General features: G+C 40.5%; 1 protein-coding gene across 1 annotated transcript; it reads right to left on the bottom strand.

Moving 5' to 3' along the window:
* Positions 1–3,584: 3,584 nt before the first annotated feature.
* SLC7A13 (solute carrier family 7 member 13) lies at positions 3,585–23,559 on the bottom strand. Its single transcript, XM_087420357.1, is given in 6 exon segments — positions 3,585–3,619; positions 3,622–3,829; positions 6,304–6,665; positions 11,973–12,104; positions 16,647–17,320; positions 23,543–23,559. Coding segments are annotated over 6 exon segments (1,428 nt in total).
* Between the last annotated feature and the right edge of the window lie 2,088 nt (positions 23,560–25,647).

Raw genomic sequence — 25,647 nt, 5'->3', positions numbered from 1 at the left:
GATTTAGAGCAGCCCCAAATCCAATGACTAGTCTCCTTATAAGAGAAAGGAGAGAGAGATTTGACACGTGGAGAGACACAGGTGGAAAGCCATGTGAAGACAGAGGCAGAGATTGGAGTGATGTAGCTACAAGCCAGAGTGCCAAGGATTGCCAGCCATACTAGAAGCCAAGAGAGGCACACAGCTGATTCTCCCTCAGAGTCTCCGGGGAACCAGTCCTGAACAACACCTTGATTTTGGACTTCTGACCTCCAGAACCGTGAGACAAGAAATTTCTGGTTTTTTAAGCCGCCAAATTTGTGAGGATTTGTTATATGGCAACCCTAGGAAACTAATACACCCTCTCAGAGCTATTCTAAACCTGCTCTGGATAGAGGCACTGAAAGCTTCTAAGGTGGCTCTGCCGATTTTGTGATGCACACAACAGGTCATATCTCAAAGGCCCTACTGGCAGAGTACAGATGACAATATTACTTTTAAACTTCAAAGTATGGTTATACACAGCTGATTAATCTCCACAGCACTCTTGGGTCAACCAGATGAATGTCATTAATGCACTTCGGAGTACAGGAGATAAGCCCCTTGCCTAACGCCATCAAAGGAGTTCTTGAAAGATGGCTTCAGAACAGACTCTCCTTAAAGTAAATATGACAGGAAGGTAAAACACTGATGGTCAGGAGGGGTACAAAAGGAATTGGAAAGCAGAAGATTTGCTAAACAAATATTCTAGAAGGCCTTATTACCAAATATATATATATAATAAAATATAAAAACTATATAAGATTCATGTTGCAGTCTTCCTTGAAAGACAAATTTTAAAACCTTAGCTTTTGCTACCATCAGCCAATTTCTTGTTACCTTGTTGTGAAACAAAAGTTTCCCTGAGAAATGTGACTGACCCATCAGACTTGCCTAAGGGGCCTCCCACTCCTTCTGAGAATAGGCATGTCTCAGCCATAATGTACAGGAAAGATTTAGGAGGTTTAAGTGTGCTGTGGTGCCATAACAGTGAACAAAACTATAATATTCAGAACAAGGGAAGTGATGGTTGTGCTCTACCATGCCATAATCAGACCACATCTGGAAAGACTGCATTGCTTACAGCATAAAAATTTAGGGACTTTTTTACATAAAAAGAGCCTAGCGAGGAGCCGGCCCAGTGGCATATCAGTTAAGTGTGCGGGCTCCACTTTGGCGGCCTGGGGTTCACAGGTTCAGATCCTGGGCGCGGACCATTGCACCGCTTGTCAAGCCATGCTGTGGTGGTGTCCCATATAAAGTAGAGGAAGATGGGCACGGATGTTAGCCCATGGCCAATCTTCCTCAGCAAAAAGAGGAGGATTGGCAATGGATGTTAGCTCAGGGCTGATCTTCCTCACAAAAAAAAAAAAAAAAAGGAGTCTAGCGAGAGGTGGAGGGATCAAGATTTTCAAAACCAGCAACTCTTGAATCTTGAGGGGGTTTAAATCTGGCTATTACCAAATATCTGAAGAAATGTAATGTGAAAGAGGATTAGACTTACTCAATAGGTAGAAATAACATTTTAGCTTCATATTAAGAAACGTTTTTGGAAAAGCAGAGCTGTCCAAAGAGAAGACCAGCATCTTTAACAAGTAGTGGCCCTCCCACCCCGGGGCGTCTACAAGCATCGGCGGGGGAGTTACTTCGTGAGGGTGCTGTAGATGTGTAAGCTTCCTTCTAATTCCAACATAAATCAAATCTGTGGTTCTTCTCGCTTGTAATTTAAATACTTCCCAGGTCTCCAGAATCCGAAGTTCTGATGTCGAACCTGCAAAACGCAAATGACCGCTATGGAACGAAAGCCCAGGAATTGTTTTGCCACCTACTGTGTTGATGTGTCTGTCCCGCTAACTTGCATATGTAATTGTCTAAGTTTGAATAATGTTTCACAATATTATTCACAACGCTAGAAGGGGATGGAGCACGAAGAGCTGGGAGGGATTGTCCTTACTGAGTAAGAATAGGGTATCTAAGTTGGCTGAGGAAATCAGGGTTCCAAAGAGAAATAGAACAAATTGGATATATGCTCACATAGAGAGAGAGAGAGATTTATTTTAAGGAATTGGCTCACACAATCACGGAGGCTGGCAAGTACAAAATCTGCAATGTGGGCTGGCGGTCAGGAGAGTCAATGTTGCAGTTCAAGTCCAAAGACCACCTGCTGACAGATTTCCTTCCTGCTCCAAGGAAGTCAGTCTTTCCATTAAAGCCTTCCGCTGATTGCATGAGGTCCACCCATGTTATGGAAGGCAACCTGCTTTACTCAAAGCCCATTGACTTAAATGTCAACCTCATCAAAAAAGCACCCTCATAGAAACATCCAAAATAACATTTGACCAAATATCTGGGCAGTGTGGCCTCACTAGGTTGACACACGAAACTAGTCCTCACACCAAGGGTTGGCTCCTCATACCTGACGAGTCCTTCGACATATGTGGATACCACCTCTGAGGGGTGAAGGCAGATGGGGAGCAGAGTTGGCTAACAAAGGTCGCTGAACATCTTCCCATGTTGCCTCTGTGCTTTCTGAAAGGACTTCTTTAAATTCAGATCCTTTAGAACACTAAGCTAAGTAGACAAATTTTTTATATTGCGTGATACTGAGTGAGTGCTACTCCTGGGATAAATCCACTTAGCCATCTATTACACTTGACACACACTTTACACAACTACATAGTTATAGATAGGTCACATTTTAATCAACTGAAGACATAGTAAAGTCGTTCTTCTAAGGCACCCTAGAATTGAAAGGAAGGAGCATAAAGGAAAATAACCTAAAAACTCATGTTTCTAAAATGGCTTTTAGGTTGAAAAAATACTACTAGTAGGGAAAAGGTAACAAGACAAATGGGGTTATTCTTTTATCTTCAAATCAGTACCAAAAGAAGGACTCAGGAAAGATGAAGAGAATGCTTTTTAATTTTTTCTTTTCTTTTTTTTTTTTGTGAGGAAGATCAGCCCTGAGTCCGTGCCAATCCTCCTCTTTTTGCTGAGGAAGACTGGCTCTGAGCTAACATCTATTGCCAATCCTCCTCTTTTTTTCCCCAAAGCCCCAGTAGATAGTTGTATGTCATAGTTGCACATCCTTCTAGTTGCCGTATGTGGGACGCCGCCTCAGCATGGCTGGACGAGCGGTGCATCGGTGCACACCCGGGATCCGAACCCGGACCGCCAGCAGTGGAGCACGCGCATTTAATCACTAAGCCACGGGGCCAGCCCCCTGCTTTTTTATTTTTAATTGTTCACTTTTATTACAAGATCACTATAAATTCAGTGGAGAAGGGGCGAGGTGCACAAAAACCTAGAAGAGTGGGAGAGACATCATTGATATATCCAGCAATGCAAACCAAGACTCAAGCTTTTTGCCAAAAAAAACAGAGCTTCGGTTACACATAACAATTTCTGTGTGATTTTTAAAGTTAGGTATTGTCCTGGGCACTTTTTTATACATTATCTCATTCAAGAAAGAAAGTTGCCACAAACATTTCATCATTAATGTTCCATCGTGTGCTTAATCTTTATTTGGAATTTGTGTTTTCAGAAGGCTATTTTTTTAACAGCTTCTACTTCAACATCTGTTCATCAGACACATCGGGGTACAAATATTAAATAGCAATTGTAAATAGCACGTCATCTTCTCAAACCAAACCAACCTCCATTGAAAATATATTAAAGATATACAAAACAGAAGTCCACTGAGAATAAAGAGATAGACATAAACGTAATGCATATGTGGAGACTTCACCAAAGGTATCAAAACCATACACAGGTTCATGGCCATTGTTGCCAATGGAAATGGCAAAAACACCTGAAAAGAGCAAAATTCAAAAAAAAATTAGATATGAAAACCTTTATAAGGTGCCTGCATATTTATATAAACAAAAAATCAGCTATAAGTTAATGATAGAAAATGGGCTCAATTATCTGTGAGTTTAGATAAACCTAGCTTAGGCGTTAGGATGTCAAAGACTCTCATTGTCAGAGTATTCTTTGAAGGGAATGAACATCTAGCATTTGACTGTTCATAAGTGGAAATAATCATGACCATTTACTAGTTAGATAACCATCTCTGGTCTAGGTGGCATGAATTTGTTAAGAGGGAGTTCCTAAGGTTCAAAGGAAGTCACAACAATTTTCCCAGGAAAATATCTCAAGGCAGTAAGAAATTCATGTCAAAAACACAGAGAATCCTCAGACCCTCTGTTACTCAGGCAGATACTGACAGGTAAATATTATGACTTTATAGGCTTAGTATATTAAAAACAAAACAAATCAAAACAAAAACTTTGACCAAAACAATTCTCCCTATTTTGGGTGGGTTTTTTTGTTTTTGTTCTTGCCAAAACCCTTGAAGCCCTATCCTTGGTACCTGTTTTGTATTAGGATTGTAAACATCTTGCACCAAACACTACCCAACCTAGGGAGAAAATTCAGTAGGTGGTCACTTTAGAAATGTCTTTAAGAGATAGATACCAATGTATACCTGGAAAGTAAAATATACCTGGTCACATTTATGAAACTCTTAATTAGAGGGTCATTCCTTTGGGGTTTAAATCATTAAGAATCACCTCTTAACTTGTAAAACAACCCCAAGAAAGATAACATCATCTCACAGCTCAGCATCAGTTATCAAATAATTGAGATAGCAGAAAAGAGCACTTATGGGGCATTCAAGACAAATTCAACAACTTACACTTATGGTTGCCCTTGCCTATCTTTTTTTTTTTTTTTTTTTTTGCGAGGAGGACTAGCCTTGAGCTAACATCCGATGCTAATCCTCCCCTTTTTTCTTGAGGAAGACTGGCCCTGGGCTAACATCCATGCCCATCTTCCTCTACTTTATATGCGACACCGCCACAGCATGGCCTAACAAGCGGTGTGTTGGTGCGCGCCCAGGATCCAAACCTGCGAAACCCGGGCCGCCGCAGCGGAGCACACGCACTTAACCGCTGCGCCACCGGGCCGGCCCCACCCTTGCCTTCCTTTTTGATTGTCGAGGTATCTCAAACAACAATATAAACAATAATAACTATCAATGTCAATCTCTGGATTATTTGCATGCCTTAGCTCATTTAATACATCCCACATTCCTAGGAGGTAGACATTATTTATTCCCATTTTAGATCTGAAGAAACTGAGATTCAGAGGTCAAATAACAAGATGATTCCCCCTCCCCTATGTGTTCCCTGAGCATCCTCTGGAGGCCGCCTTGTGGCAAGGATCTTACGATGGCTGTTGGTTCACCAGATACATTATGCCCTGCCTAAAGGCAAGAGCTAAGCCTTATTCCTTTGTGTACCCACAACACCTAGCAAGGTACTTAAAATATAGTTGCTTCTCACTGACTGATACCCAAATACACAACAGTTGGGGGATGGCTGGATGGAAGAAGGGAGGACTGAAATGGAAGGGTGGTTGTAAGTCAACCGAAGTTGATGATTAGAGCATTGCTTTCTTTCTCCCAGTGTTCTTTCTTATATTTTGTACGTCCTGAGAGGCAAACACTCCAAAGAGACTTGAATCTTGGCTCTACTCCATGCTGTGTGAGCTTGGGCAAGTGACTTAACTTTTCTAAACCTGTTTCCTCATCTGTAAAATGAGGACAGAATTAGTATTTGCCTTTTGTATTACCAAGAGGATGTGATAATCCAAGCAAAGCTCTTAACGTGATGCCTATCCAACCAAGACTATTTTACTATTCTGATGATCAGAGCAGCAGGACCACCCTTTCTCCAATAGTACCCTTATGCTGCCAAGTTTTCGCTACTTCCTTTTCTACGATTAAAGGGCTGTCCTGTAAAACTCTTCCTCATCCAGACCGAAAGTAAGTTTAAAAGTAAGTACTGCTGAAAAGATGAAATTTGTCAGTGATCAAATTAAGTTGATGTTCCAGAACGAGAGATATTATCACTGTGACCCCATGGCAGTACTTGTGTCTTCTGTTTCCCACCTGCTAAATCTGATCCTGACTGCGGAAGATGCTGGTGTGCATGAGGAGCTACATAAGTAAAGTAATCTCTGGTCAAAAGACTTGTAATGATCTGCCCAACCACCCAGAGGACAACCCTTCTCTCTAATACACCTAATGGAACCTAAGAGATTTTATACTGAGTGAAGTCTACCCAATAAAATGAAAACTAAGACCAGATTATCTTTACATGTTTCATAATTTGTTAGTAGTAAAAAGATCTACTTATAGATGTTCTGAATATAATCTTCAAATACGGCTACACCCAGGATCTTTTATTTCACACAGAAAAAATTAGAAAACTCGCTTTTTACCTTATAAGGTCTGGGTAGATTGGGCTCCCGGTATCTCAGTTTCAGTAGTCCTACCATTGATAACACAGACCAAATAGAAATTGCAAAATAAAGATAGTTTATCAAATCAATTAGGTTTGTCGAGACAACCACAACAGACGCCATAGCGATAAGTAGTAGCACAGATATAAATGGAGAGGAGTGAATATTGAGCATATTAAATAACAAAGGCAGCTGGCCCTCTCGGCCCACAATATATGTCATTCTTGATGACTGAAATATATTCACCAGAACGTTGCTAAATAATGAGGCAGAAATAGCAAAAGGGATAACCCATGTCAACGAGGGGACAACTCTGTCAGACCACGTGATAACCACAGCATCTGCAAAAAAACAAACACACAGAAAGGAAATGTATTAAAAAGAGAAACTAAGGGTAAACCTCTAAAAATTATTTCAAAACCAAAGCAGGCAATTTAAAGTGATTAAGAAAATTGAATTTTGTTTAGTGTCACTATTTCCTTATTTTGTACTTATATAACACCATTTGCAGGTGTGCATTTTAACCCTATCACACTGTATCATAAATGGTTATCGTCTTATGTGTCTTCCCCAATAGACCCCAAGGAACTTCCTTTCTTTTTTTTTTTTTTTAAAGCTCAAGTGCTTTTTTCTTTTTGAGGAAGATTGGCCCTGCCCTAACTTCTGTTGCCAATCTTCCTCCTTCTCTTTTTTCTACCAAAGCCCCAGTACACAGTTGTGTATCACACTTGTAGAGTTGTAGCTCTTCTAGGTGGGATGCTGCCACAGCATGGCTTGATGAGCGGTGAGTAGGTCCGCACCCAGGATCCGAACTGGCGAACCCTAGGCTACCAAAGTGGAACGTGCTAACTTAACGGCCATGCCACTGGGCCGGCCCCAGAACTTCCCTTCTTAAGGGCAAGGCTCATTCATTTCTTTTCTGTAAAACCAGTGCTTCACTCAGTGACAGACACAGTAAGTTTTCAATAATGCTTGTGAAATGAATGGATTCTGCTGAGTGGATGATTGAACGCGTGCTTGTTTTCTAAAGCTAGTTTACAGACTGCTGATAGTCAGAGTCAGAGACAAAAAAGCCCAGTGCGACACTGCTGACCTGGGACTGAGACTTACAAAGGCCCCATATCATGGGGCAATTTGAAATACTCGACAGAAATAAAAATGAACCATGTAGACAGAGAAAATAAGATATGCAGATTAAAATACTTACGACATTTGGGCCCCTGTCTGAACTATAGACCCGTGGTTCTCAACTGGAGGTGATTTTGCTCCTGAGGGGTCATTTGCCAATATCTGGAGACATTTTTGTTTGTCACAACTGGGGAAGTAGGAGGTTGCTATTGGCATCTAGTGGGTAGAGGCCAAGGATGCTGCTAAACATCCTACAGTGCACAGGACATGCCCCCACCACAAAGAATTATAAGGTCCAAAATGTCTAGTGCTGAGATTGGGAAACCCTGCTATTGGCCAATCTTTGGAGAATATTCTGATTTTTTTACTTAAAGGTGCAGAGACCTCCTGAACACTAATTCAACATGTCAGTAGATAGAAAAGGCACCAATGAAGAAAAGCATCCATTGCTTATGAGAGTCTGAGTCCAATTCATATTATGCAGCTATAAGCTAGGGCAGATCGTTCAGACACAGAGAAGTAAGTTCTCAGTTTTTCAATGAAAAGAGCACAGCAAGATCTAGCATCCCGGGGGGTAGGCGTCCTCTGGGGTCATGCTGGTGTCAAGGTTGGTTTCCAGGGGAGCCTCCAGGATGTCAACATACTGGCTTATAACAAATAGCAAAACTTTTTCCTACAACAAAATGAAAATACCATCAATCGTTCTTGTTCTTAAAGATTTTTCTTTTTCCTTTTTTTTTTTTTTTTGTGAGGAAGATCAGCCCTGAGCTAACATCTGCCAATCCTCCTCTTTTCCCTGAGGAAGACTGACCCTGGGCTAACATCCGTGCCCATCTTCCTCTACTTTATATGGGACGCCTCCACAGCATGGCTTGCCAAGCGGTGCGTCGGTGCGCGCCCAGGATCCCAATCCGCCCAGGCCACCGCAGCGGAGCATGCGCACTTAACCGCTTGCGCCACCAGGCTGGCCCCAGGATTTTTCTTTTTGAATCCATTTTAAAGATTTTATTTATTTTTATTTTTTCCCCCCAAAGCCCCAGTAGATAGTTGTGTGTCATAGCTGCACATCCTTCTAGTTGCTGTATGTGGGACGCGGCCTCAGCATGGCCGGAGAAGCAGCGCGTCGGTGCGAGCCCGGGATCCGAACCCGGGTCGCCAGCAGTGGAGCGCGCTCACTCAACCACCAAGCCACGGGGCCGGCCCCTGAATCCATTTTAAATAACCTAAAGTGCTATTTTCACTTCTCCCTTGAGTGATATTCTACAACATTTTGGTCTTGTTTGAAAATATCTCCTGTCTCACTTATTGTTCATCTCAAGTAAGGTAGTGTTGGCTGTCCCTCCTAGATACCCCTGCCGCCACACATTTTGCATTTTGAGATGCATTTCAGAAATCCCTCTCATTCTCTGGCTTCCCGTCATGCATTCTGCAAACGTGGTTGGTTATAATTAGAGGAGATTCTAGTTGGCTGTGCTATATAATCTTTATCTCTATCCCACAAGTGATTTCTTATTTATTCCTTTCCGTATGTCATTTCTTTTCTTCTAAAAATTATATTATATATGCTTTTGGTAAAAAGCAAAATTAACAGCACTGAAACACATGAAGTAAAAAGTAAATTTCCCTCTCCTCATCAATCCCTCATTCACGCACGCCAGATGTAACTACTGTTAACATCTTTTTGAATATTCTTCCAGAAATTTTCTATGCATATATAAGCATCTGTGAGGGGTATGCATTTGTGTACAGGTGTGTGTTTGTGTGTGTGTGTGCTTAGGCTTCCTTTTTCCCCTTCCAACACATCTTGATCATTTTAGTACATATGCATCCATCTAATTATTTTCATGAATTCTCAGCATTCCATTATATCACAGTAAATTAAATTATTTACCAATTTTATATTGGTAGATTTTAGGTTGTTTTCAAATTTTTGCTAATATAAAATGTGCTTAAATGAGCAGGCTTGTGCCTTCAAGACTTGGGAGCTGTGGTTCTCCTCCTAGAGTAAAATCTTAGAAGTGGGACTTCTGAGTCAAAGGTATATATTTGGTGATGTATTATTAAGTTGCCCTCCAAAAATAATGGAACCAATTTACCAGAAAGTGATTCTAACATTTTCACTTTCTTCTCAAAATTCTTAACCACACCTGGTGGGCCAGCTGCCTGCAGGCTGCTTCTGGTCAGGGAAACCTTCTTAGCCTCTGATCCCATGCAACTTATCTACTGTTTTAGATTATCTTTTCCTATGCCAATATTCCCTAGTTTTACATATAACATGGAACCCTCAAGAACATCCAATGTGAGCACGGCTGTCAGCAGTGTGTTATCCAGGCTTCCTCAGGCTGAAAAAGCCGGGAACCAGGGCTCCTCCTTATGACATCTCCACACATCTCATTCTAGAGGGACAACGCTCTCCACTCAGTTGTAGAGCTGATTCTAAATGAAGGCTATTTTTTTCTACTAAGAGAACAATCAGCGAGGAAACAAGTCAGAGAGATGACACTGACACAAACAAAAACATTACAAGACTAATATCATTGGTACATTTTCTCTGTAAACCGTAGACTCTAATATGTATCACAGCGTGGTATAAGTTTTTTCATTGTTCACCAAAAAAAATGTAGCACAATTTACGCTGCATCCCAGATACTCTATATTCCTTTGGAAACTTTTCACGTCTTTTAAATACACCCAATTGACTGAAAACATTCACTCCTTAATCCTCAAACTTCCCTGATTTAATAATCTATTTCTTTTGCTTATAACTTTTTTCTCCTATTATATAAACTGTGCAGTTCATTAAAGAAAATTTGGAAAATTCAGTAAAGAATAAAGCAACAGTCCCTCACAGTATCATTCTGGCAGATGTCCATTATTAACTATTTACTTTCTGTTTCATATAATGTAGATCCTGCCTTTTCCCTCATTATTACGTTATAAACATCATCCTTTTACTTTAAGCATTCATCAACAATATGATCTTTGGAAAAGCTCAGAATGCTCTATTATATGGATTTCCATACATTATTTATTTCAGACTTATTGGATATTTTGGTCATCTTTAATATTTTGCTCTCATATGTAACACTGTGATGGTTGTCCCTATACATACATTTTCCATGTGTAGCTCTGATTATTTTCTTAATTTAAATTCCTAATACAATAAAAGGTAGATATTTGAATTCAAAAACACTATTTCAGAATTTAAACAAGGTCTAAGGATTATCTGCCTAAAAGGGAAAGCACTGTAAACCGAATTAGAAGGGATTATAGTCAAAACACTTCATGAGTCTTCCACATGTGTCAAAACTACTATGCCACCCACAAAATTGTGGCAACTATTATGACACAGCAGAGGAGATATTAGTAATTTTTTAACAACCAGTATGGCCAGAGCACTGGCAATCATGACAGATGCCAGCTTCAACGAACCACAACGGCCAGGCCTTCTGACCAAGAGATCTGACCACACTCATAATTAACTTTGTAAATTTATTCTCTACATGGTCAAAGTAGTTAATAAATCACTGCTTGTTCTTATCCAATTTGGTTTGTTCCCACAAATACTCAGAATCTTGGTGATATCTATTTACAGGTCCCTAAGAGAGCCAGAGCATCAAGAGTAAACTCTGATACCACGTGTGTGGTACCTTCCTGCATGGCAGTAACACGAGAATTGAGACAAAATGTGTAAGGACCCTCCTACCTTTATACCTCCAATGCCTCGAAGATTCACCAAAACAGTCATAACTACACAAAAGAGATTAGTCCTAACGGTACCGGCTGACAGGTTTACCCAGTGAGGTGATGACTCAAGGTTTAATGCCGGTTTGAGGAAATTGCTGGACTTCCACATACCCTGTTCCTTATTTCTTTCCAAATTTCTTTTTATTCCTTGAATCTGTTACTCATTTTTTAATGTATGTTTATTTCTTTAAGATTTTCTTATTCTTTCATTCTTTATTCTATCATTAGGGCCCTAAAATACTTATCTTTTAGTCAGATTTCCAATATGCCCAGAGCTCTTTGCTCCCGTAAATTTTAAAGTTATTTATGGTAAACAACATTATATTACATAATAATAATATTAATTATATGCATCAACTGACCATTAGCATCTACTCTTCTAACTGCTAATATCCTACATTTCATGTTTATCACTATGTCACCCAGAAGAATATTTGGAAAATCAACGCTGTGAAAATTGTAGTAGATATAAGCACTGATTACCTAGTGTCACTCTGGTGAGAACAGATCATGAAAGGAATACTAATATTTTGAACCCAGTCTGCACCATACATCAGCATTACATATACTTTTCCATATTATCAGAAACTCTTTTCTAAGCCCAATCATGCACTTTGACCCCTCTGTTATTTTCAAAAATTATAAGTTGACTCTACATACAAATTAATGAAAAGCAGACAGCAGTCTTGACTGGTAAAGTAATACTTACGTATGCTAAAAGGAGCAGAACGGTCGTTATTATTATTTATTACCTTAGTCATTTGTGTACAAACCTGAAGAGAGGATTTCCCTGGGTGTCAGAACAGTCAGGTAGGAAATGTTAACCAGTAAACAAAGGACAGTCACCAAAGCTAGTGCAGTAAAGATGAATCTTGGAATTGTCTCTCTGGGTTTCTTCACCTCCCCTATAAGACAGAAAAGAGCAAAACCACAATTGGTAAAAATTATTTCCTAAGTTTATCTTTAAAATAGCTCCATGTATCAAGTATTGGGCTGGATTCTTCCTATCCACTGCAGCCACCACACACACACACACACACACACGCACACACACGCGCGCGCATGATCATCTGCATTGGTGAACTGCGACACCCCACCTCCTCTCTGAGCTTGGTGCTAAATGAAGAAAGGCGCTGACTGAGTTGGGTAGTGGGGATACCATGGCGAGCAGAAACAAACATGACGCTCACCTCAAGAAGAGGAGCGACATGTTAATCAAATACCCACATAAATAAAAGTTACAACAGTGACTGTGGTAAGCGTCCGTATGAGATGAATTACGGAGAAAACGTATTATGTGACAACTTTATGGTCCCCTTTGCTGTCTGTATTATAGGCACTCTGACCTTTTTCTCAGTTCCTCAAAAAGCTCATGCCCCCTGTTGCCGTAGGGCCCATTCTCTCACGTGGAATATTCTTTCCTTTCCTCCTGGCCTAGTTGAACTTCACTCATCCTTCTGCTCTCAGCAAAATCATAACTTCTGGGAAAACAGGGGAGGAAACTTTCCCTGGCCAGCAAAATTGTCCTGTTATACATTCCCACAGCATATATGGAAAGAGTAAAAGAGTCAGTCATAAATTCTCTCTCCCTATAGGCTCTTTTCCTTCCCTTAATGCCAATATTAAGTGCAAAAAAGGAGCTCATGACTTAGCAGCATATATAATGCACTTTCCAGGATAGTCTTATTCTCAAATATTGTCCCATTTGTCACACCATTTTCCCCAATTTTGCCCTTCTCTGAGAATTATCCCTGACATAAAGAATTGAACATCATAGCTATGTGTACACCATGTGACCCTGTGTGCTGGCCACTGGTAATAGAATCATGTAAAGATCTCTGACTCCCTGGAAGCCAATCAGGGCCAGTATAAAAGATTTCTCTCAAGAATTTGAACCAAATGTCGACAAAACTGAGAGGATCAGGAAAAAGGCAACGCAACGTTGGCTAAAAAGAAAGGCAGCCGAGAAGTCTAAGTTTGTAAGTCGCAGAGCTTCCTTAATTCCCATTGTTCTTGAAGATTGGTTACTCAGGTCCTCCTTGAATTACAGCATTATTCTTCCAGTAAGTTCCCCTTCTATTGTTTTAGCTAATGTGTGTGGGTTTCTGTTACTTAAAGCCAAATTCCTTTGACTAATAAATATCTGTCCTTTTACACATGTCAAATTTCTTCCATCTGCCTCTGCCCCGGGGTTGAATGTAATGTCCATGGCATACACTAATATGAGCTGTTTAAGCACTTGAAGAGCAAAGAATTTTAAAAACTCTCATTTAAACACTGCCTGCACCACTTACTAGTTGTGGGCTTCTGGAGAATTTATTGACTGCCAAAGTTTCAATTTCCTTACCCATGTATTGGGGTAAATGAAAAACATAGACACAATAAAATTTCAATCAAATGCCTAGCACTTAATAAGTTATTAATGACTATGATTATTAGTTAAAGCTTTTAAACAAGGAAAAAGGCAACTTTTAGGATTAACTATACTTTCCTCTGGGCCTTTTACTTTTTCTCATTATGTATTAGATTTATAGAGGGAGGTAAGGAATATAATGTAACATAACATAACATAATTTAAGGTTATAATGGCCAGACAGGTAATGAATAGCCTTGGTCTTGAACTCAGAAGATGGATGTTCCTACAACACACACAGTCAGCTGCCTACAAATTACCATTTTACAGATATAAGTGTTACTTAGAACTCAGCCATACTTAAAAAGTATTAAGTAAATTAATATTCCCAGCATACACTGAAATTCCCCCAGCTGTTGTTTACTGCCAGCTGCTTGTGAAGAATTCTACAATTGTTTGTAGGTTAGTAAATTTCAGAAATCTGTTTTCAGCAGAGAAAAATTATCTAGCAATGAAACATCTTTAGCAATGAAACAAATGAAATTGGCTCAAATAGAAACCAGAAATACCTCTTCTATCCTTGAAAGAGAGAGAGGCAAAGTGAGAGAGAGAGAAACAGAAAGCTTTGTTAATTGTGCTAACCTCCCAAATTGCAGTGACCCACTTAATCGCAAACTTCATAAAAGAGTAATCTCCTCTCATAGCTTTCTTTTCTCTAGACCCTACTTTTTAACTCAGTGCAAACTGACTTTCCTCTCAGACTGAAAAGTTCCCAATAACCTCTTAGTCAATGAGACGGTTTCTGACCGGCCTTCACACTCCCCAACTTCTGAAGCATTTCACCAGGTTGATTACAACCTCTTTTTGGAACATATGGTGATTTTTTAAAAATAATTCTCTAAACGTCCACTGGCTTCTCCTTTTTGAGGAAGATTGGCCCTGTGCTAACATCTCTTGCCAATCTTCCTCTTTTTCTTTTTTCTCCCCAAAGCCCCAGTACATGGTTGTGTATCATAGTCGTAGAGTTGTAGTTCCTCCATGTGGGACGCCGCCTCAGCATGGCTTGATGAGAGGTGAGTAGGTCCATGCCCAGGATCCCAACCGGCAAACCCTAGGCTGCCCAAGCGGAGCACGACTTAACCAATATGGGCCGGCCCTTCCACTGGTTTCCTAATTGGGTCTTCTTTCTCCACCTTGTCACCTAAAAGGTGGCATTCTCCAGCCACCAGTCTCTAGTCCTAGGCCATTTTGTTCTACCTCTCTCCACGTACTTGCCTTAGTAGTCACGTCTATTATCAAGCCCATCAAATGGAAACCATTTTGCAGTCACCCAGGATTGCATGCTGGGTCTTATACGCACCTGCACACTTCAGGTCTCCATAGCTTCACTCATATTTTTCTATTTTTGGAATTTTGGGGATTCAATTAAAACTGCCACCTTTTCCACTTGATGACACAGCAAAAGTTGATGTTACCTTCTACTGAATTTCCAGAATGATTATATTGTTCCCTTACAGCCACTTATTAAATACTATCATGCCGTTCTTTGTCTATAAGGCACAGAATTATAGTCATTTTAAGCCATAATGCCCATTTTTCAGATGAAAGAGAAAAAGAAAAGTAAGTCCAGAGAAGTAAAGATACTTGCCAAAGCTGATAAGTGGGAGACGGCCCGACAAAATCTAGGTATTGTCTTTTACACTAGACTGTAAGCCTCTTCAGGGTAAAGAATACATCTTACTCACCTTTTTTGTGTGAGGAAGATCAGCCCGGAGCTAACATCCATGCCAATCCTCCCCTTTTTTTTTTTTTTTTTTTTGCTCAGGAAGCCTGGCCCTGGGCTAACACCCGTGCCCATCTTCCTCCATTTTTATATGGGACGCCGCCTCAGCATGGCCTGACAAGCGGTGCATTGGTGTGCACCCAGGATCCAAACCCAGGCCGCCAGCAGCAGAGCACGTGCACCTAACCGCTACACCGCGGGGTGGGCCCCGTCTTACTCATCTTAAGGCACCAATATGCGGTTTTAAAAATAGTCAGTGTTTAAAAAGATATTTGCTGATTGAATGGTTTAATGAGTGATGAACACATCAGTGACGAAAAGGGTCCTAAGATTAAGGGAAAAAATTGTTAAAGCCTAGAGTCTATTTCATGTTTCTATGTCAAGGAAAAGAACTGGTAAAAAAGGTTGAAATTGAGAAAAATGAAATAAATGAATGTGAAAAATTCCCAAGGAGGTGAGAGAGAAAAGATACGGGTAGAGTTCAAGGGAACAGACTGACTTTGAAAATGAAGAGAGAAAACGTTTGTCCTGACAATGAAGGGAATAGCATTAAATCCAGCCTCAGAGCAACCTAGGATATCGATGATCCTCTTCTCTTTAAAAATACTTGAGAGTATTTTTACTCTCAAGTATTTGAGAGTACACCGTGGCGTAGCAGTTAAGTGTGCACACTCCGCTGCTGGCGGCCCGGGTTTGGATCCCGCACCAAGGCACCGCTTGTCAGGCCATGCTGTGGCAGCGTCCCACACAAAGTGGAAGAAGATGGGCACAGATGTTAGCCCAGGGCCAGTCTTCCTCAGCAAAAAGAGGAGGATTGGCATGGATGGTGGCTCAGGGCTGATCTTCCCCACAAAAAGAAGAAAAATACTTGAGAGCCAAGTGTGTTATACCCATGCACAACACAAACACAGTCTAGCATTGGATCATTCCTGGATTCAGTTTCATGGGAGGGAAATATTTCCACAACCCCAGAATTCATCCATTAACAAAAGGAAACTAGATTAACAGGAGGTCCCATATCTGTGGTCTCAGAAGGGAAAGCTGAAAAAGAGAAGTTGTTCAATAAAATAATTATAAAATAGTTACTAAAGAATAAAATTATTCATTTGAATAAATGGAGGGAAAAAATTAAGAGTAGGTGATAAGTGCAAGTCTGGCATATTTTGACCTGATTTAGAAAGCACAAAGAAGAAAACAAAACGTTGAATCATTTCTTTAAAATACAACTCAAAATACAACAAAAGATGTACGTTTCATATTGCATGCAATAGGTCATGGATTGAGATTTTTTGCTCAATGGGTTGTAATTACCTGCTCTCTGTATAATGCATCCCCCGCCTGAATATGCAAAATATCCTTGGAAGACAGCTTCTATATACTGGGAGGCTTCTGGAAATTCAGCATCAAAAGCGTTCTGAAACATTTCTACATTCTCCTTCCTCCCTCTGACTAGCAACACCACTCCACTTAGGGAAATAAGGCCCAGGATGGCCGTTTTCAGCATGGTGCTGGCTGTCTGAAGCCAAGTTATCTCTCTCACGCCGCGAGAATTCAGAATTCCCACAATCCACAATATGGCCAGTGCCAGACATTTCTTTGGCAGATCTGGAGCAGAGCAGCTGGGATAAAAAGGCTGGATGCTATACTCGGCCAGAAGCAGGGCTTGGCTGGCGGTTACTCCTGGCCCCAGATATAAACTTGTCCAGAGTCTCAGGAAACAGATCGAGTTGCCAAAACACCTCTTGAGAAAGTAGAGGTTAGAGCCGCTGCATGGGAAGGTTGTACCTATCTCTGCTGAGCAGAGAGAGGTCATCATGGTCAATAGGGTACAGGCAGCCCAAATACACAGGGACAGCCCCACATTCATGCAAGAGTACTTCAGCACTCCTTTGGGGGCCACTAAAATTCCAGCGCCAATTACGTTACCTAGTACAAAACACGTTCCCCAGAAAGATCCAAACACTCTTTCGAGCTGGATCTTCTTTCTTGTAATTGAAGAATTTCAAAACTTATAATTTCTGGATTTTTCTGCCTATACCACTGAAAAGGATGTTCTTGGATTCTCTGAAATAAAACAGTGTTGTCCTTTTTTTCCCCCTTCGTTAAATATAGGCCATTTTCAATCATTAACAAATATACGAGATGCATCCAAGTAAAATAGTGCAAGATTACTCGGAAAGGTTTAGTTTGACTCATTTTTTAATCATTATCAAAATAATACTTTCAGATGGAAGAAAAGAACTTCAAAAGACAGAGTGTTACAGCGAAAAGGAGGAGTTTTCTGCTCTTTCCCAACCACATTCCCAGTTCTTTTCTCTGGAAACAGCCATTTAAAAACAAGGATGGTTTTAGTTCTTTCTGGTAGCTGCCTTCCCAACTCTGAATAATATGGAAGACTTTCATTCTCAACTCTCTCAACTTTACGGTGAGGGATTAACTCACTTACTATCCCCTCACTTATCTACTCATTCTTCCTCCAGTTTCTTATCATCCAGCTTTCAAGAAACAAAGTATCTATTTTTCATGAGGCTCACGGAAGCCGATTAGCAAGGCAAGGGAGTGAAACAGTCTGCACCATGAGCCTGCCCTTGACCAGCCATTGTCCTGGTACCCTGGGTCACAGGCAGAAAAATGTGGACAGGAAGTACAGAGAAGGCCTTGTCACTGACTAGTGCCCCGAGGAACTCAAGGAGGGGTTTGGAAGCACTTAACTGTTTTTCCAAGTTGTTTTCTATGTTAAGGAGACACAACCAGCCACGACCCTGAGGCCAACCAAGCCTCCCTACAAGAGGTACACCCATGACCTCACCTTATTTTTAACGTGAAGATCTCTTCAGGAGGAGATTAAACCTCATTACCACAATCTGCAGTGTACCCGCCTCTCCCTTTTGAATATTCATTCCCCAACCAAAATAAAAATTCCTGCTTCCCTTTGGGGATGCCATAACTTTGGAAATGATTCCTCATGGCCTCGTATTTGCTGCAAGTACACTTTACTTTGTGAGACAAATTCCACGAGTGTAGAGTCTTATTTACTCACCAGGAGGTGAGCCCACTTGGTTCAGTATCACATTGGCGACCCAGAAGGGACAAACCCCTTCGTGGTGCCTGTGCCGCTGGCTTGACATCGCTGCCCCATCGGGAGACACAGCGGCCTCACTGAGAGCTTTGCTCAGAAGATCTCTCCATGGAGGTGAGTGGCACCAATCCCACAGCACGGCTATAAGAGTTATTTTCTTAAGGTGTCTTACAAACCCTGTCTGTTGGGGCCTGGCTTCAGGGTTTGAGTCCCCACCCCGGAGGCAGCCTGGCTCAGGGGAGTGACAAACAAAAGTCTCCCTCTGTTTGGAAGGATTGCATGACCCGGCCACTCTAGAAGGGTCGATGCTCAGCTCTGGTGAAATGGGAGCAATCCCTGGTGATTAGTCAGGGGTCAAACCCCATCTAGAGATTGACTCTCATCTGGAGTGCACTGAGTCTGTCTGTGTAGGGATCAAATCCCCTCTGGAGATTGAATCTCATCTGGAGTGATGAGGTGGGGGTTGAGGCCCCCTGAGGTCACTGAGTCTGTCTTTGTGTTGTGTCTGTGATCGGAGGAAGGATCCCCTTGGATGAAGTTAAACACCTCTGGAGTTGCTGAGCCTGTCTTTTGTTTGTTTGTTTGTGTGTTTTTGTTGAGGACGCTTGACATTTTCCACAGTCTGGCTTTTCTGGACACCTAGGTCTTCTTTTTTTCCTTGCCCTCCTTATCAGTGGTCTCTGGGTGAAAACCAGCATCCGCCCATTTTATTTTCCCTTAAAGGATTTAGTTACGTGGCCTGGGTCTAGATTCAGGCTATTAGGGTGCTAACTCTGGGCACAACCTTATGGCATCTGTGTCACCACTAACCATTACAGGTTGCTCCTGGGAGGTTGGAAACAGACCATAAGATAAGGCCCTAGAATCTGCAGTCAGAGAGTTCTTGCAATGACTAGTCTTAAGAACTTAATCAAATTTGGAGTCTCAGCCTCCTCCCATGGTCTTAATGAAAGCTCCATATCCCACCTCCACCTCTGGAAGCTCTCCTCTGGCTTCTGGTTTTGGAGAGTCCATGCTTCACCTCTGGGAGCTCTCCTCTGGTTTGTGGGCACCTGGAGTGATTCCAGGTTGGCCCCTGGGTCAGTCATTTGGCTGACAATCTGGAAGCCTGTTCGGTCTCCTGTCAAGAATGTGTTGAGTATTTTAGTTGCCTACTGAGTCAGTTATGGGTACAGGAGACCTGTAATTTATTCTGTATACTGTCCTGCCGGGGTTATGTGCCCCAGCAGGGGAACTGTTGTCTGTGTGACCCTTATATTCATAATCCTTGGGAAGAGGCCATGAGGGCAAGGTCAGATCACCTCTTTCCCTTCTTTTTCCTCTCATTACCTCCTCTGTTGTCAGCAAGTCGAGGTTAAGTTCAGGCTGGACCTGAGCAGAAACTGGACCTTATGTAAAATTGAAAACTTGAAAACCTTTTGCCAGGGACTTAAGTCTCAACCCCAGCAATGGGAGCCCCAGCCCCGAGCCTGCTCCAGGCTTTTGACTCTTGCCTCCCTGGCTTGCCTTGTGCTGGCTCAGGGACTAAGTACTCAGGCTGTGTGGGACTTGACTAAATCTTATAACAATATTGACGCCCGCAGTCAGGCTTTGCACCCTTCTCTGGCCTGCTGTCAATGGGACACCTGCTTTACCACCATGGGGAGTGCCCCAAGGATCCCTGGAGACTCACCCGTTGGGTGTATTTTAACTAATTAGAAACACTTTAAATTGGTTGGGTTATGCCCCAGAAACTCCATCTTTTTTTTAATTTTTGGTTTATTGCCGTAACATTGGTTTATAACATTGTATAAATTTCAGGTGTACATCATTATACTTCTATTTCTGCATAGATTACATCATGTTCACCACCCAAATACTAATTACAACCCATCACCACACACATGTGCCTAATCATCCCTTTCACTGTCCTCCCTCCCCCCTTCCCCTCTGGTAACCACCAATCTAATCTCTGTCTCTATGTGTTTGTTTGTTGTTGTTATTATCTACTACTTAATGAGTGAGATCATATGGCACTTGACCTTCTCCCTCTGACTTATTTCACTTTGCATAATACCCTCAATGTCCATCCATGTTGTCACAAATGGCTGGATTTCATCGTTTCTTATGGCTGAGTAGTATTCCATTGTGTATATATACCACATCTTCTTTATCCATTCGTCCCTTGATGGGCACTTAGGTTGCTTTCAAGTCTTGCCTGTTGTGAATAACGCTGCAATGAACACAGGGGTGCATGTATCTTTACAAATTGGTGTTTTCAAGTTGTTTGGATAAATACCCAGCAGTGGAATAGCTGGATCATATGGTAGTTCTATCCTTGATTTTTTGAGGAATCTCCGTACTGTTTTCCATAGTGGCTGCACCAGTTGGCACTCCCACCAGCAGTGTATGAGAGTTCCCTTCTCTCCATGTCCTCTCCAACACATGTTGTTTCCTGTCTTGTTAATTATAGCCATTCTGACGGGTGTGAGGTGATATCTCACTGTAGTTTTGATTTGCATTTCCCTGATAGTTAATGATGTTGAACATCTTTTCATGTGCCTGTTGGCCATCTGTATATCTTCTTTGGAGAAATGCCTGTTCAGTTCTTTTGCCCATTTTTTAATTGAGTTGTTAGTTTTTTTGTTGTTGAGATGCATGAGTTCTTTATATATTTTGGAGATTCAGCCCTTATCAGAAGTATGGTTTGCAAATATCTTCTCCCAATTGTTAGGTTGTGTTTTCGTTTTGTTGATGGTTTCCTTTGCTGTGCAGAAGCTTTTTAGTTTGATGTAGTCCCATTTGCTTATTTTTTCTATTGTTTCTCTTGCCCAGTCACACATGGTGCTTGAAAATATGTTGCTAAGGTGGATGTCGAAGAGCGTACTGCCTATGTTTTCTTCTAGAAGTTGAAACTTCTAGAAGAAACTATGAATAGTTTCTGGTCTTACATTCAAGTCTTTAATCCATTTGGAGTTAATTTTTGTGTATGGTGTAAGGTAAGGGTCTACTTTCATTGTTTTGCATGTAGCTATCCAGTTTTCCCAACACCATTTGTTGAAGAGACTTTCTTTTCTCCATTGTATGTTCTTGGCTTCTTTGTCAAAGATTAGCTGTCCATAGATGTGTGGGTTTATTTCTGGGCTTTTGATTCTATTCCATTGATCTGTGTGTCTGTTTTTGTGCCAGTACCATGCTGTTTTGGTTACTATAGCTTTGTAGTATATTTTGAAATCAAGGAGTGTGATACCTGCAGCTTCTCAGAATTCCTTTAACTATTCAGGGTCTTTCGTTGTTCCATATAAATTTTAGGATTCTTTGTTCTATTTCTGTGAAAAATATTGTTGGAACTTTGATAGGCATTGCATTGAATCTATAGATGGCTTTAGGCAGTGTGGACATCTTAACTATGTTAATTCTTCCAATCGAAGAGCACGGAATATCTTTCCATTTCTTTGTGTCTTCTTCAATTTCTTGCAGCAATGTTTTATAGTTTTCGGTGTACAGCTGTTTCACCTCTTTGGTTAAGTTTATTCCTAGGTATTTTATTATTTTTGTTGCAATTGTAAATGGGATGGTATTCTTAATTTCTCTTTCTGCTACTTCATTGTTAGTGTATAGATATGCAACTGAATTTTGTATGTTGATTTTGTATCCTGCAAATTTACCGTATTTGTTTATTACTTCTAAAAGTTTTTTGGTGGATTCTTTAGCGTTTTCTATATATAAAATCATGTCATCTGCAAATAGTGAGAGTTTCACTTCTTCCATTCCAGTTTGGATCCCTTTTATTTCTTTTCCTTGCCTGATTGCTCTGGCTAGGACTTCCAGTACTATGTTAAATAGAAGTGGTGAGAGTGGGCATCTTTTTCTGGTTCCTGTTCTTAGAGGGATAGCTTTCAGTTTTCCACCATTGAGGATGATATTAGCTGTGGGTTTGTCATATATGGCCTTTATTATGTTGAGGTACTTTCCTTCTATACTCATTTTATTCAGAATTTTTATCGTAAATGGATGCTGTATATTATCAAATGCTTTCTCTGCATCTATTGAGATGATCATGTGATTTTTATTCTTCATTTTATTAATGTGGTGTATTATGTTGATTGATTTGAGAATGTTGAACCATCCCTGCATACCTGGAATAAATCCCACTTGATCATATAATCTTTTTAATCTTGTATTGTTCTATGCGATTTGCTAGTATTTTGTTGAGGATTTTTGCATCAATGTTCATCAGTGATATTGGCCTGTAACTTTCTTTTTTCGTGTTGTCCTTGTCTGGTTTGGTGTTGTCCTTGTCTGGTCCATTATCAGGATAATGTCAGCTTCATAGAATGAGTTAGGGAGCTTCACCCCATACTCAATTTTTTGGAAGAGTTTGAGAAGGATAGGTATTAAGTCTTCTTTGAATGTTTGGTAGAATTCACCAGGGAAGCCGTCTGGTCCAGGACTTTTATTTTTGGGGAGGTTTTTGATTACTGTTTCGATCTCCTTACTGGTGATTGGTCTATTCAAATTCTCTATTTCTTCTTGATCCAATTTTGGAAGGTTGTATGATTCTAAGAATTTATCCATTTCTTCCAGATTGTCGAATTTGTCGGCATATTGCTTTTCATGGTATTGTCTTATAATCTTTTGTATTTCTGAGGTGTCTGTTGTAATTTATCCTCTTTCATTTCCGATTTTACTTATTTGAGCCTTCTCTCTTTTTTTCTTGGTGAGTCTAGCTAAAGGTTTGTCAATTTTGTTGATCTTTTCAAAGAACCAGCTCTTGGTTTTATTAATTTTTTCTATTGTTTTTTTAGTCTCTATTTCATTTATTTCTGCTGTGATTTTTATTATTTCCCTTCTTCTACTGATTTTGGGCTTTGTTTGTTCTTCTTTTTCCAGTTCCTATAGGTGCATTGTTAGATTGTTTATTTGAGATTTTTCTTGTTTGTTGAGATAGACTTGTATTGCTATAAACTTCCCTCTTAGAACCAGTTTTGCTGTATCCCATAAATTCTGGCATGTCGTATTTTCATTTTCATTTGTCTCCAGGTATTTTTTGATTTCTCCTTTGATTTCTTTGTTGAACCAATCGTTGTTCAGTAGCACTTTGTTTAATCTCCACGTATTTGTGGCTTTTCTGATTTTCTTCCTATACTTGATTTCTAGTTTCATACCATTGTGGTCAGAAAAGATGCTTGGTATTATTTCAATCTTCTTAAATTTGTGGAGACTTGTTTGGTGGCCTAATAGGTGATCAATCCTGGAGAATGTTCCATGTGCATTTGAAAAGAATGTGTATTCTTCGGTTTTTGGATGGAATGCTCTGTATATATCTACTAGGTCCATCTGTTCTAGTGTGTCATTTAAGGCCAATGTTTCCTTATTGATATTTGTTTGGATGATCTATCCATTGGTGTAAGTGGAGTGTTAAAGTCCCCTACTGTTATTGTGTTACTGTCTATTTCTCCTTTTACGTCTGTTAATAATTGCTTATATATTTAGGTGCTCCTACATTGGATGCATAGATATTTACAAGTGTCATATCCTCTTGTTGGATTGTTCCCTTGATCATTATGTAATGCCCTTCTTTGTCTCTTTTTACAGTTTTTGTTTTAAAGTCTATTTTGTCTAATATGAGTACTGCTACCCCAGCTTTCTTTTCATTGCCATTTGCGTGGAGTATCTTTTTCCATCCTTTCACTTTCAGTTTGTGAGTGTCTTTAGGTCTGAAGTGTGTCTCTTGTATGAAGCATATATACGGGTGTTATTGTTTTATCCAATCAGCCACTTTATGCTTTTAATTGGAGCATTAGTCCATTGACGTTTAAAGTAGCTATTGATAAGTACGGACTTACTGCCATTTTTTAACTTTTTTTTTCTCAGTGTTTTAGTAGTCCTTCTCTGTTCCTTTCTCCTTCTACACAGAATTGATGGTCTCTTTAGTTTGACCTCTGTCTGAAAGCTCTACTTTTTAACACCCCTCCTCCCTCCTTTTATGTTTTTGATAACATATCTAACCTGTTTTTTGTGCATTTGTATCCATTACCCTCTTATCATGGAAATAGGTAATTTTTCCTATTTGTGGTCTTCTCCTTTCTCCTTAAATCAGTTCCTTTAACATTTCTTGTAGTTCTTGTTTCTTGGTGAAAAACTCCTTTAATTTTTTCTTTTCTGGGAAATTTTTGATCTCTCCTTCCACTTTGAATGATAACCTTGCTGGGTAGAGTGTCCTTGGCTGTAAGTTTTTTCCTTTTAGCACTTTAAATATATCATGCCACTCTCTTCTAGCCTGTAAGGTTTCTTCTGAGAAGTCAGCTGATAGCCTTATGGGGTTTCCTTTGTATGTAATTTGTCTTTCTCTTGCGGCTTTTAGGATTCTCTCTTTATCTTTAATTCTGGACATTTTGATTATGATGTGTCTGGGTGTGGGCCTCTTTGGATCTATCTCTGTGCTTCCTGTACCTGGATGTCTGTTTCCTTCCTTAAGTTAGGGAAGTTTTCATCTATTATTTCTCGAAATAGATTCTCTGCCCCTTTGTCTTGCTCTTCTCCTTCTGGGACACCTATAACAGGGATATTAGTGTGCTTGATGTTGTCCCAGAGGTCCCTTAGACTGTCCTCACTCTTTTTAATTCTTTTTTCTTTTACCTGTTCAGCTTGGGTGATTTCTTCTGGTCTTTCGTCCAGCTCGCAGATCCATTCTTCTGTATCCTCTACTCTGCTTTTGAGTCCCTCTAGTGAGTTTTTCATTTCCAGTATTGTAGTCTTCATTTCTGATTGGTTCTTTTTTATATCTTCCATTTCTTTGTTGACACTCTCGCTGAGTTCATCTATTCTTCTCCCTAGATCAGTGAGCATCCTTAACACTCTTTGTTTGAACTCTCTGTCTGGTAGGTTGCTCATTTCTGTTTCACTTAGTTCCTTTTCTGGGGTTTTGTCCTTTTCCCTTACTTGGAATGTATTCCTTTGCCTCCTCATTTTGCCTCTTTCCCTGTGCTTGTGTCTGTGTACTAGGTAGGTCAGCTACGTCTCCTGCTCTTGGATAGGTGACCTTATGTAAGTGATGGCTTAGGAGGCCTGCAGTGTGCTTCCCTCAGTTCTGAATGTTCCAGGAGTGACCCCTATGTGGGCTACATGTGTCCTTCTGTTGTGGTGTGTTTGCTCTCCCTGTAGGCGCCCAGGGAGTCTGAGTTATGCTCCTGGCCAGCTGTTGTAATGCTCAGCTGCTTGTAGTTGTTGTGGGTCCCTCAGTCTCTTTAT

This window comes from Ceratotherium simum, chromosome 31 (assembly GCF_057802395.1).
Source record: "Ceratotherium simum simum isolate JZ-2026a chromosome 31, ASM5780239v1, whole genome shotgun sequence".
Lineage (NCBI taxonomy): Eukaryota > Metazoa > Chordata > Mammalia > Perissodactyla > Rhinocerotidae > Ceratotherium > Ceratotherium simum.
Note: the sequence above shows the minus strand (reverse complement) of the source record. Positions and strands in the feature narration are given on the sequence as shown.